This window comes from Rhea americana, unplaced genomic scaffold, assembly GCF_003343005.1.
Source record: "Rhea americana isolate MKP2758 unplaced genomic scaffold, rheAme1 scaffold_166, whole genome shotgun sequence".
NCBI lineage: Eukaryota > Metazoa > Chordata > Aves > Rheiformes > Rheidae > Rhea > Rhea americana.
The window spans coordinates 13,433-25,868 of record NW_028185772.1 but is presented as its reverse complement, the minus strand read 5'-3'; the positions used below and the strand labels follow the sequence as shown (position 1 = coordinate 25,868).

General features: G+C 35.5%; 1 protein-coding gene across 4 annotated transcripts in view; it reads left to right on the top strand.

The window, feature by feature from the left end:
• The window catches only part of SPAST (spastin), a 36,929-nt gene that overhangs the window by 20,597 nt on the left and 3,896 nt on the right, over window positions 1-12,436 (top strand). For all 4 annotated transcript variants that reach the window (XM_085300581.1, XM_085300579.1, XM_085300580.1 and 1 more), the window contains 8 exons: window positions 1,232-1,306; window positions 3,361-3,432; window positions 4,090-4,165; window positions 4,739-4,830; window positions 6,587-6,666; window positions 7,862-7,904; window positions 8,552-8,631; window positions 11,659-11,729. In XM_085300581.1, coding sequence (XP_085156707.1) covers window positions 1,232-1,306; window positions 3,361-3,432; window positions 4,090-4,165; window positions 4,739-4,830; window positions 6,587-6,666; window positions 7,862-7,904; window positions 8,552-8,631; window positions 11,659-11,729 — 589 coding nt within the window. The remainder of the gene's footprint in view (window positions 1-1,231; window positions 1,307-3,360; window positions 3,433-4,089; window positions 4,166-4,738; window positions 4,831-6,586; window positions 6,667-7,861; window positions 7,905-8,551; window positions 8,632-11,658; window positions 11,730-12,436) is intronic.

Genomic DNA, 12,436 nt, shown 5'->3' with positions numbered 1-12,436 from the left:
ATTAGAGCAAAGAATCATGTTGATAACTGTTTTTAGGGATCAAGCCTAACCAAAATGTTGTGAAAGATGAAATACTAGAAAAAATGCAAGTTGATCATCTCATAGACAGGGTAAACTTGAAATGCAGTCATTTCTGATAATAGAATGCCTACTGACAATGGTATTTGAACACACTTTATATCAGTGATTCTTGACTCTACTAATTTTATGCTAAGGAATTATTGGAAGCTAAAATACAGTTCATTATGGACCTCATTCTTACCACTGCAAAACTCTCCAGAAAGTGCTAAGTTAAAGCATCAAGGAATAGCAGTCTTTTTAAGTATTGAATGAGAATTTGTAGATTTGGTTGCCATAGTGCCAGATATGATTGGTACAATTTTATACTGTGTCAAAGAAATACAATGCAAAATGAGAGGGAGGAGATCACAAGTGGTAAAAGAGAATTTGGAGGGAGTAGGTGGTGATTAATATTTCAGATAGTCTTGGAGCAAAACTTAAGTCTCATTGAAAAAAAAATTCAGGAAGATGGAACTCTTTCATGTAGCGTTAACAGGGGCATTGCCGCTCAGAGTTCTGTCCTACACGCATGTGTGCATGTATGCGCTACGTTTTTAACTTGAATTTGATTCTTTAAACCTGACAGACTGGTCTGCCTTTACGCATGTGTGATGGCATTTTATTCTCCCTTCACAGTACATCTATGCACAGAATGATCGAAACTTAATTAAACTAGTATGTGGGGAAACAATAGTGATGTGCCTTAGCTCAAGTTACTAATAGACAGTATAAATCTCTAAGAGCTTGTACATTTGTAGCCCTGTTTCTATTGCTACCAATGCTATTTAATGAGCCACAGCTCAATCTTAAGCCATTTTCTTACACAAGTAAATCAAAAAAAAAAAAAAAATCTGCTTTTTGTTATTGCTTTTTTTTTCTTTCTTTCCTCCTAGAGTAATTTATTTTTCTTCTCTAAGCAGAGCTGGTTGAAGCAGATCATGATTCTAAAACAAGTCAGTTAGTGGCTGTTAATGCTGGCAAGGTCTTAGAAGAGATGTTATGATTTCCTTAGTATTTAATACTTTCCTTAGTATTTAATAAAAAGCAGAAAAAAATTCTTACAGTTTTACAGAAATTTACTAACATGAGTCCAATTAGTAAGTCCAAGTGTGCACATACTAGGTTTGTAACAGTTTAACTCTTTGAAGGTAATTTATAATGTATTTTTCAGTTATTTACAGGACTTAGAGCTCCTGCACGTGGACTATTGCTGTTTGGCCCACCAGGAAATGGGAAGACAATGTTGGTGAGAAAACTACTGCTTGCATGAGTTGATGGCTATAAATCATAACTGTGAATAGTGGTTTTCAGTCTCTCTGAACAGTGTGTTTCAGCAATGCTTTATGTTGCATAGTTCTGAACAAATGCTAATAAGTAGATGGCTTTTCATACGTAACTATTCTTCAAGCAATTCCTTTTATGGAAGAAGGTGATATTTTTCTGTTTCAATGGAGAAGCTTGCCAGTGCAATGTTTGTACATTATGTTTTAAATGAGGTTGAAGCTATTTTTGGAGCTACCTCCAATGTCTGTGTTTGTTGCAGAGAAATGTAGTATGTATGCACATGTCTGCTCGTACCTTTTTGGTACATTTTTCTTAGGTTCTTAAAAGTCTAAAGTGCATCGCAACACAGGAGAATTTTCTTGATTCTGAAGAGTTTGGGATAAGCTTACGGTTGCTTACACTGGGGAATTCCCAACTGTGGAGGGATGAAGGTGACATTGCAACGGTTTTGGTCAGTGACACTGAGATGTTGTTCTTTAACTGGGCACTTCCAGTCTCTTAACAGTGAAAAGATTCTTGATGATGACTATGGGTCATCATATAATGAATATATAATGAACCATAAACTCTTCCTGGATTTATGTTAGGATTTCAATTTAATTTGAAAATACAAAATTATTCTTAACCATAAGTGATTTCTTTCTTTTTTTTTTTTTTTTTTGAGGGGGGAGAGGAGAGAGTAAACTACTAAGCTGTTCTTGAATTAATTCTCTTTAATATCACAAATAATGTTATAAAACTTAATTTAAGTAATTTAAGTCCAAGTTCTCTTTCTGGAGAAAGAAGTACCGTGGCAAATTGTGTGCATCAGCTGTTAATCTAAATAGTCTGCTATCCACTAAAATATGCTGGGAGTGCAGGCACTTTTTGGAACCGGGGAGGCAGCAAAGCAGCAAGAAAGGGTTTTGCATATTTCTTTCACACTGTTGTGCAAGAAACAGGTGCTCTAGGACTGTCTGGCTTCTTGTTTTCTCAGCCTGATGTGCCAGGCTGAGGGAACTAGAGTGAAATGGCTGTGCAGCAGCCTGGAGCGTTGTGGTCTTCCTGCGTCATGTGACGTGGCTGCAGCTGCACGGTGCCTCGGCTCGAAGGAGAGCTGGGTCGGCTCAGAAGCATGTGAGCTTGAATGCTGCAGATTGTCTGTTAGAGTCATGTTATATCTACTGGAGCATAATGGCTTATCATCTGATGATCCTCTGGTCATACAGTTTTTTAAAATTATTTCTTAAAGATGATGAAACTGTTATGAGGGTATTTGTGCAATTATGTGTTTTGACTGAACTGATTCTTTTTCCTAGCTTTTCTCTGGAAACAGCCTTTTTAAAGATAGGGTGAGAAGAAAGGTGGAATTGCTAATGTAGTTGGAACCAACTAAATTATCACTCTAATTGAATTTTAACTGTTTTGAATATCTACTCAATCGGTATATTTTTGAGAGGAATTGGAGACTTTTATTCTTCAGTGAGCAATTTATAGTTGGCTATGGAGTTGTGATTAGAAAAATACAGTCTCTAGTGGTTGGACCACTTAACCATTCCCATCTGTAAGTGGCCTGTACAGAAGTTTTCTGTAACATTTACAAACGTTTTCCTTTGAAAGAAAAGGGTTTTTTCTGTCATCAGCCAGGACATGACTGTCAGCTTCAAAAGCAGAGGTTTGCAGGTCTGAAAATCATAATCTGAAATACCTGGTTGCAGACTAACTCAACAGTCTTCAAATAGTAATCAGTGAGGAATGCTGTATTTCTCAGTATATGTAACAGAGGTGTGTTTTTGACCTTTGAGTATGGAGGCATATTTCAGTACTGAGTTCAGAATAACTCAGAGGGTATATGGACACTCTATATAGATAGTTTTGATCTAGCTGAACTGTGTCAATGTGTCTGTTTGCTTTTCCACACAATTTGTATTTGTGTGAAATCTACTTTAAGCTCTTTCAAAAGAGAATGACCTATCTTCAGTCTGACATTTTAAAAGTGTGTGTTTATTTATTTATTTATTTATTTTTACTTTCTAGGCCAAAGCAGTTGCTGCAGAATCAAATGCTACTTTCTTTAATATAAGTGCAGCAAGCCTAACTTCAAAATATGTAAGTAGCAGCTGTAAATCACGTTAATCTGAAAACACAAATATTATAATTGGTGCTTGAGAAGACTAAGGACATCTGATGAATCTTTGGTGAACTGGTTGCCCATAATTGTAGAAAAGTCGCTGATGAAGTCAAAATTTTATGTTTGTGATACCTTAATGTCAAAGGCTTTTTCAATTCCAGATGACCCTACCTGTCACACAGAACAGTGCTTGTCAGTCTTTTCTTCCTTATGAAAAAGTAATGGAAATGGGTGCCTAAGCTCCCTCTGAGATATATTATCTATATCTATCTATCTACAGATGTATATATGCACATGTATATATATGCATATATACACACAGATTATATATACATACACACACATATATATACACATATACATATATATACACATACGCACACACATATGTATATATAAAAGCACCAAACTGTTCTTAAGTCCAAACTGCAATCACTAGTGAAGTCATAATGTTACCTTTGAGACTAAAAGAATGCTGCCCTTTGTTAAACTGAACTGGTGGTAGTCTGAAAGTGTAAGGATGGATTGAGTATTATTGTTTGTAAGCAATTCTTTCTGCATGTCCTTATGTTAGCTCTCTTGTAATAAACTATTTCAAAAAAAATCCCCACAAAAACAATTTATTGTTGTCTTAGGTGGGTGAAGGGGAGAAACTGGTACGTGCTCTATTTGCAGTAGCCAGAGAACTTCAACCTTCTATAATTTTTATAGGTAAGACCTTAAATGCTGTTGGTTTCCTGTGTATTTTCCTAAATGTTTAGACATTCTTAGAGTCAGGTAAACTTTTTCGGATAATTCTGCAGTCCAGAGCAAGAAAGGTGTCTCAGTAATAACTGGCAGACTAATCAGTAGTCCCACATAGACAGTGTGTTAGATTTCTGTTCTGAGTTGGTGTTAATAACCAGAAGAAATGCCCTCAAAAACACATACGCTATACTACCTTTCCAGAGTCAGTCCACTTCTATATTCAACTTGAAACATGAAAATGGGTTTTGCTTGTCCTGAATGCAGTATATTATCCAATAGGATTTTTTTTCTCTTATCTAGAGAGAAAAAAATCTTATCTCTTATTGGTAATACATATTTAAAGGACAACACATGGTAGCATGAGAAATCTATTTGGAAAACTGTAGAGACTTTTTAACTTTACCAGGATCTGTCTGTCTCCTGGGGAATGAAGATTTGAGCTCTCTTGGTGAGGTCTTGTATTAACTTCGTAACTTAGGCAAATATGAGGGCTTTAATCTTGCAAGCCTAACTAAGATTTGTTTGTTTGTTTTTTAGATGAAGTTGATAGCCTTTTGTGTGAAAGAAGAGAGGGTGAGCATGATGCTAGTAGACGTCTAAAAACAGAATTTTTAATAGAATTTGATGGTGTAAGTATCTAGTCTTGGGTATTGTTTAATTTAGCCGAATTGGCTAATGTAGTGGGTGCCAGTACAAGCTGCAAATGAAGCACAAATAGTATTTGGCTGTTCAGGCTTAGCACTTTTTTATTTTTCCCTTTGATTGATATTTCCAAAATACTATAGTTAACAGATGAAAAATGAACAGCAATAGAGCTATTTGTCAGTCTAGAGTGAAAGGTTGCAGCCAGTAATTTGGAGATGAGCTGAAATGGTGAGTTGAAAGACTGCTTGGGTAAAGAAGATAAAGGATACCAATAGAAATAATAAAGGAGCTGTGAGGAAAAAGTGATCCCACAGGGCAAGGGGGACACTTGTGGAATGGTCAGAATTAAATCCTTGTTTGCAGCGGCACATTTTGAAGTGCATATCTTCACTCTGGCAAGGCAAAAGAACATTAGATGCCTTTTCATAATATCTTTTTTTATTGAGGGAGAGCTCTCAAAAGCATACACTTTGTCAAGGAATAATGTGAAACCTGAGGGAGGAGGATTTCAAACAGACTAGTTCTGACCGCTGGTTTACACAGCTGTGATGCACAGGAAGGATTCATCTCTGTTAGTATGCATCTTATTGAGCTTTTTTATTTTTTTTCTCCTCCTTTTTATCCTAACCCAAAGATGCAGGATAAAAAAAGAATATTATAACACACATGCAATACCCAGGTAAAAGAACTGGGTGTTTGGGTTTCATGGTTGTGTGGTAGGAGAAGAAATGAAAATCAGAATGTTTTTCTGTCAGATAGTACTGTTGCATGTGAAATTGTTACTCCATTAGCACAGTGATGGAGCAAGAGTAGTAAGGTACGGAAGATGATGACCATATGCAAAGATTGTGAGAAAATTGTCCAGAGTGGGAGGGATCAGGATGGATAATGCCAACATGACAATGATGTGCAGAAATAAGTCGTATCCTTTTTCCTCTTCTCTCCAGTTTTCTATAAAAGGAATAGGAGAAAATTAGACATAGTAAGTTAGAACACTGAAAATCGATATATCTATATTATACAGTTCTTCTGTGGAACAGAAGAATTGCTACCTTAGTGTGTCTGAAGATTTAGCAAGTCCATGAGGGACTGACACCAGATGAATGATGAAAAGTCTCTGATACCTTCATGTTTTCTCTGCAGTTCAGAAACTGTAAACTTTCATAATCTTGAATATAAACCAAGTCTTGCAATTGAGTGAATTGAGGACAAAAATCTGTGCCTGTATACTACTGAATAACTACTCATTTTGATTGCTAGCTTTTGGTAAGACCTATATTAGAGAGATGTCTGATGTGATTAAGTGGTTCCGGTTGTGCCTTAGCCCAGAGTTTTGGTTTGCTTATTCTTTGTAGGCCTCAAAACAGTGTTAGGTATTAAAACCCACAACAAAAAGTATCTTGCATTTTTTTAAATGCAACTATTTCTGGATGACAGAGCTTTTGAGTGCTTTTGCCTTTTTTTTTTTCCCTCCAGCACTGCAAAGTATAATTGCAGACCAATATTTGTGCTCTTGCAAAACTTTTCAAGGAACATAACTGGACATCAAGTATCTGGGGGTAGGCAGAAGGAAGTAAATATGTGTTGTAAACTTTTTATTAATTGGTAATTAGAAAGCATAACAAATGTGAGCTCTTTACAGTAAGATTCTAGCAGTGCACTGAAAGTACGGCAAGTCTTTAACTGATTTTGCTGCATTACTGCTTGATATAAACCAAAAGCTGTCCTCTTACATTATAGGTGCAGTCTTCTGGAGAGGACAGAATACTAGTGATGGGAGCAACCAACAGGCCACAGGAGCTTGATGATGCTGTTCTCAGGTATCAAAATGTCTCTTCCTTAGTTTGAATACAAGAATATGATGTTTATTATGAACAACAGGTTTTGATGCTTGGTTATTTTAAAATTTGGGCTATTTGGCAAAAGTTAGCAATGTTAAATTTAACTTCTCAAAGAGGTACCCCTCTCGTCCTTTGGGATTCCTGTGGACAAGCATGATGGCCTTGGAATTGTCTGAAACAGTAGTGCCTGACCAGGTCAACATTTCATAACCCTTTTATCTTATGTATTGCTGCTTTTATTATTTGAATCTTAATGGCAGGCTAAAGGAAGAAGTTTGACCAATTAAATCTAGTATTACTTCTCTCTGAATATTGGACTTGTGCAGTTACATGCATGCAGTGGCATGTCCCATGCACTTGTGGTGGATTTGCCTTTAGGCCTTCTTTGCAATGAGTTCCCATACTTGCTTCTTTCTTCATTCTTCATTGAGAAATATAGGCTTGTCAACTTTGAACAAATAAAAATTGTTAATGATTCTAAAGACTGGGGTTTTTTTGTGCAGTGAAGAGGTGCTTCATTTTGTTGCTGATAGTCAGGAAAGATACTTGTGCCTTTGAAAGATTTTTCTATCTGGAGTTTCATGACACTGTTAAGAGTAAGGTGTCACTAGTGGCTCATGCATTTTGTTTTTTAAATGCAAATATGATGTTGTTCCCTAGAATTCGATAAAAGTGAATTTTTAACATATTTATCAAACCAAACATTGTGTCTCTATGGACTACAGAAACGTGTTAGCTTGACCACAGATAGTCTTCTCTAGAAAAACCGTAGCTGTTCTAATGGGTAGAAAAGTATAACCACATAATACAATTACTTAATGCAAGTACAGATAATGAGAAGGTTTATCACGTACACTTTAGACTCCAATGTTATCTGACTTGGGCTCCTGAGAAGAGGAAACAGTAGCCAACAGCAGCCTCAGCTGCTTCTTGTTTTCCACTGTAACAGGATTAGTAAGAGTAATGTCTATAATTCGTGTAATTTTGTACTTAATATTTACTGTGAACACAGTTAGTTTTATTGCTACTAATCCGTGTTGTATCCAGTTCATATGCCTCATCTAATGGCAAGAGGCCACAATGCAGAAGTTCTTAGAATGGTCTTAGAAAAGATTTATTTGGTTCTTTTTTTCCTAATCATTTCTGACTGATAATCTTTTTTCTTTTTTTAAAGACGATTCACCAAACGGGTGTATGTATCTTTACCAAATGAGGAAGTAAGTATTGGTTTGCATGCATTTTCTTCAATTCAAGATCAATTTTGTAAAATATAATAAATGATATTTTATAGACTATGCTTAACTTATCCTAGTGGATGATTACGGCTAACAATCTGATGAATGAAGTGCTGACCCAGCTTGACCATATACACTGTGCTTTAATTGCCATGATTGTCTTAAGCTGTTACATTTTGATGTGCTTACTAGGAGTAAATCTAGCAGCCACTTCGTATTTCTTGGTTAGTGAGGAATTGCTTATACACCAGCAGACACAGACAAGTCTGGAGTAGGGCTTGCAGGAGCAGGCTCAGCTGATTAGAGAGAATGTTTGTTGCAAAAGATGAATGTAGCTTTCTTAAAGTATTGTTCTTCAGCTGAACGTCATATTAGGGCTTTGGATAAGGATTCTAGTGTGTTATTTAGTGCCTGTTTAGATCAAGGGTCCAACTAATTCTAATTGTTATCAAATCTACTTCTTCCTCTCGAGATTATTATGTACAGTCTAATGATAAGCTTTATAGGCAAGTTTATACTAGAGTGAGGCACAAAACCTAACCTGACAAACAGGTAGTTCTGTTGTTACAACAGAAGTAGTCTAGCATAACAATGAGTTTTTCATTTGAGAAATGCATCTTGTTTTTCAGACAAGATTGATTTTGCTAAAAAATCTCCTAAGCAAGCAAGGAAGTCCACTGACGCAAAAAGAGCTGGCACAACTAGCTAGGTGAGTACTTTATAACTTTAAATGAGCATGTTCTTTTACTGCATGAATCAGACTATTTTATTAGTTCTGAATATAACTAATGTTAATCATCAGATAGCAAAAAAACTTACTGAGAGTGAATTGCATGTATTTTGGGAAGACATTAGAAGACATCAGAAAAATGCTTTTCTTTCAGGTCATATGAACATGTGGCTCCCTTATACTTTTTATATAAATGTGTGTGGTTTTTTGCCTTTTCCTCCTCTCCTGCCCAGGTCTATTGTTGAAAAGTGTTACTTGGTGCTTTCCTTTCTGAGGAGGAGGGAGTGAGATATTTTTCCCCACCCATGCCTCAGGCAAGCCAGCTCTCTTCCCTGATGCCAAAAGACAGTACCAGTTTTCCACTTGGCATATATTTTGAATAAGAAACATTTTTTTTTCCTGCTTGTATAATGCTGGGGTGTTTTTTAAGGTATTACCAGCATAGACTGGAAAGCATTGGTTAACTTGGATTCTTTCCAATATCTTAATTAATATTTTATATTTGATTGGAAAAATATTGGTTAAATGCTTTTCCTGTTATGAAACTAAGTTGTTTTCTTATCTTTTTCATTATTGGTACAATGCTACTGTGCATCATCCTCAGATTAAATACCTGCTTTTCCCACACAGCATTTGTCATGGGTGTGAAGGAAGCTAGACTAAAAAGTAGATAAAGTGCCTAGGGCAGGAGGGAGTGAAGAAAACTGAATGTGCGGTATCAAAAATGTTCCAGTGTCTGTAGTTCAGTCTCTTGTTCAATTTGTAGTGATACAGAAGTGAGTATACTGTTGGATGTGGCATTTGTCCATCTTTTCATGTTAGTAACGTTACAAAAACTTGATGTGTAATCCAAATGAAGAAATCTTCTCTGTACTTGAAGAAGGCTAGCTCAGGCTGTATGTAGGCTGCTATAATAGCTAACTGAAGGAAAAAGACGGTGATTTGGATTCTAAATGCAGATTTATGCACCAAATTACAAGTGTAACTTAAGCACATCATTTTTAAAGAGTTTATCCAAAATACCAAGGTTGAGGTCACTTTTTCATCTGCCATCTTTCTTTTGGTTAGAGAGAGATTAGTATTTAACATACTTTATTTTGTGAACTCTTCCCCCCACCCCCCAGCTCTTTTCTAAAAACAATAATGGAATCAGTTATCTCTAAAAGACCAAGCAATGCATCTTTTGCTGTAGCCAGATACTGTTCTTCCACTTCTTGCAAATTTTGGAAGTATTTATTGGTGGCTTCTTGTTTCATTGGAGAGCTTTTTTAATATTAAAGTATTTTATTGGTTAACTGGAAAATACATCTGAAAAAAAAGCTCCCACAGAGCAGGGGTCTTTGCTTTGATTTCTTTCTTGTGATTCTGAGAATTTGGATAATCTATGTCTGCCTGCCTGTCATATTATAAACAATAGATAACACAATTTATTTTGCTTTCAGTTTACTTATGGTGGTTTCTCGTTTTCTTTCCTTTTTTTTAATCAATTGAACTTTGAATATACAAGTTACTGCCACTACCATTGCTGGATCCTCACATGTGGGATCCTAAACAGATCACTGACAAATTAAACAACCACTGTCACTATGAAAATTTAAATAATCCATAATAAAACTACCTATTCATTAAAGAGCAGCTGGCTGAAACTAAACTGAGCTGAGGAGTTGCTGTTCAGGCACTCTGAAGAACTATCGTTTGCGATTTCTCATCATTGTTCTGGAAGTATACAGACACTGTCTGTCTGAATAGAATAAAGCTTTGGATTGTTACCTGATTTTGGTATAGGTCACAAACAGAAAAATAACTCAAACGTGTCTGACATATGCACTTACCCACCCTCCAATTGATAGAACCCATTTTTTCTGAATAAGGACTTCCCCACTCTCATCTCATTTCCAAGTTGAAATATAACCATTCTTAATTGAAGCTAATGTTAAAAATATTTAGGCTTTTGCAGATTAGTACTGAGGCTGTGGCTCAGACTGTTGCAGCCATGTCAAGTCCCTCACCTTGTTCTTGGTTGTTAGCATCTCCAGTTTTAAGCTTTCATCTTAACTTTGGAATCAGTTAGTGAGTCAGACCTAGCAGTGTTAGAGACCTGTTTTCCATGTGTAAGCTATAGACTATTTCAGTACTCTGATGAAAATGCAGATTGGAAATCCTGAAAAGCTCACAGTTGATGAGAACCACACTCTGAAAAGCTTGGTAAGTGCTTTAAGAGCCTGTCTGTTACCAGACTTTCAACACCATTTTAAAAAAAGCGTTATTTCTAGTGAACAGGCTTTTTTATCTGTGGTGTAACCCACTAAGTAGTGTTGCATCTTTTTTTTTTTTCTTTTTTCTTTTTTTTTAAGGTTTGTAGTTACTCTCTTAGATAAGTAGAATGTCGCACTCTACTGTGACTTTTCAAAAATGGCACATTGTGAAACTATTATTTAATTTCAAAGTCAGATAATCCTGTTCAATTTGTAGTAATATTTGTACATTTTCACTTTTTCTGACTCCAGAGTCAACTAAAACTGCATGCTGTTTATTTTAGTCAGAAAACTGATCATATGATCTAATCATAGCAAGTGCACGTGGTATTCGATTCTAATTGTATTGATTGGATTGAAAGAATAAAGAACAGTTGAGTTTCCACTTTTACATTAACTTACGACAAATGATGACAAATGGTAGTGCCTTTTTATAACAGAAACAGTAGTATCGTTGAGACTAGGTTTTTATCTACAGATCCTTGTTGGTTGGTATCTTTTTACCTTTCCTAGCTTATTAGGACTTGAACATTTTATTTAAATTTAAATATCTGGAACAGATGTCTAAATATATATCACTTATGTCAAATACATTTCTGATGTTTAAAATTGCAAAATCACATATAAATGGTATTTCTTGTTGATTAAGTAACACTTTAATGCTGTTAAAGTGAAGAGACTTACAGCATTTTTTTTTTTTTTTTTGCTTCCTTTTTTTTTTCCTTTTTGCCAATCCCTTCTCTTCACAAAGAATGACAGATGGATACTCTGGTAGTGATTTGACTGCATTAGCAAAAGATGCAGCACTGGGTCCCATTCGAGGTAAGCTGCACAGCTTTTATGTAACTTAGAAAAAAACTCACCACCCTTGATATTCAATGTATATTGTATTTTCCTGCATCTTTATAAGTCCTAAGCCTCTGAAATTAAGCTGTTAGCTTATATCTCCAAATGGTCTGTTCTTAATAGTATCTTGTATAAGCTATGTATATATATGTATATATACAAACACATATATACGTATGTATAATTATACATATATAATTTATACAAAATCCTTCAGCATTTCACAATGTGCCATTAAAAAGGCACTTCTTGTGTGTCTTAAAAGGAGGTAGAATGAACTGGTTTTCATTGATTTGTTTGCTTTTCTTCATTATTGCACCTATCCTAGGCTAAATTCAGTTCTGAGTTGTTTGAATAGCCATCTTTGACTGCGTTATTTTCTTTATAAATTGGGCAGTTCTCTCTCAAGTCCAATGGAAGGAAGTACCAAAGCAGAAGTCATCTTCACCTTTTATTTATTTTATTTTTTTTGTTTGTTTCGGGGGAGGAGGCAGAGGGAGAAAGCGGTATAGTTTGAATGGCATGACTTCTTATTTTTAAAGCTGCTTAATACCAGACTGGGGAGTCAAGTAATAAGTAAAACACTATTTAAGTCATAATTATCTTTTTCTTCTTGTGACATTTCCAGCTTTCCAAAACAAGATTTTAATGTGAAGTGAGAGCTTCCTAAAAAGAAAAAAAAA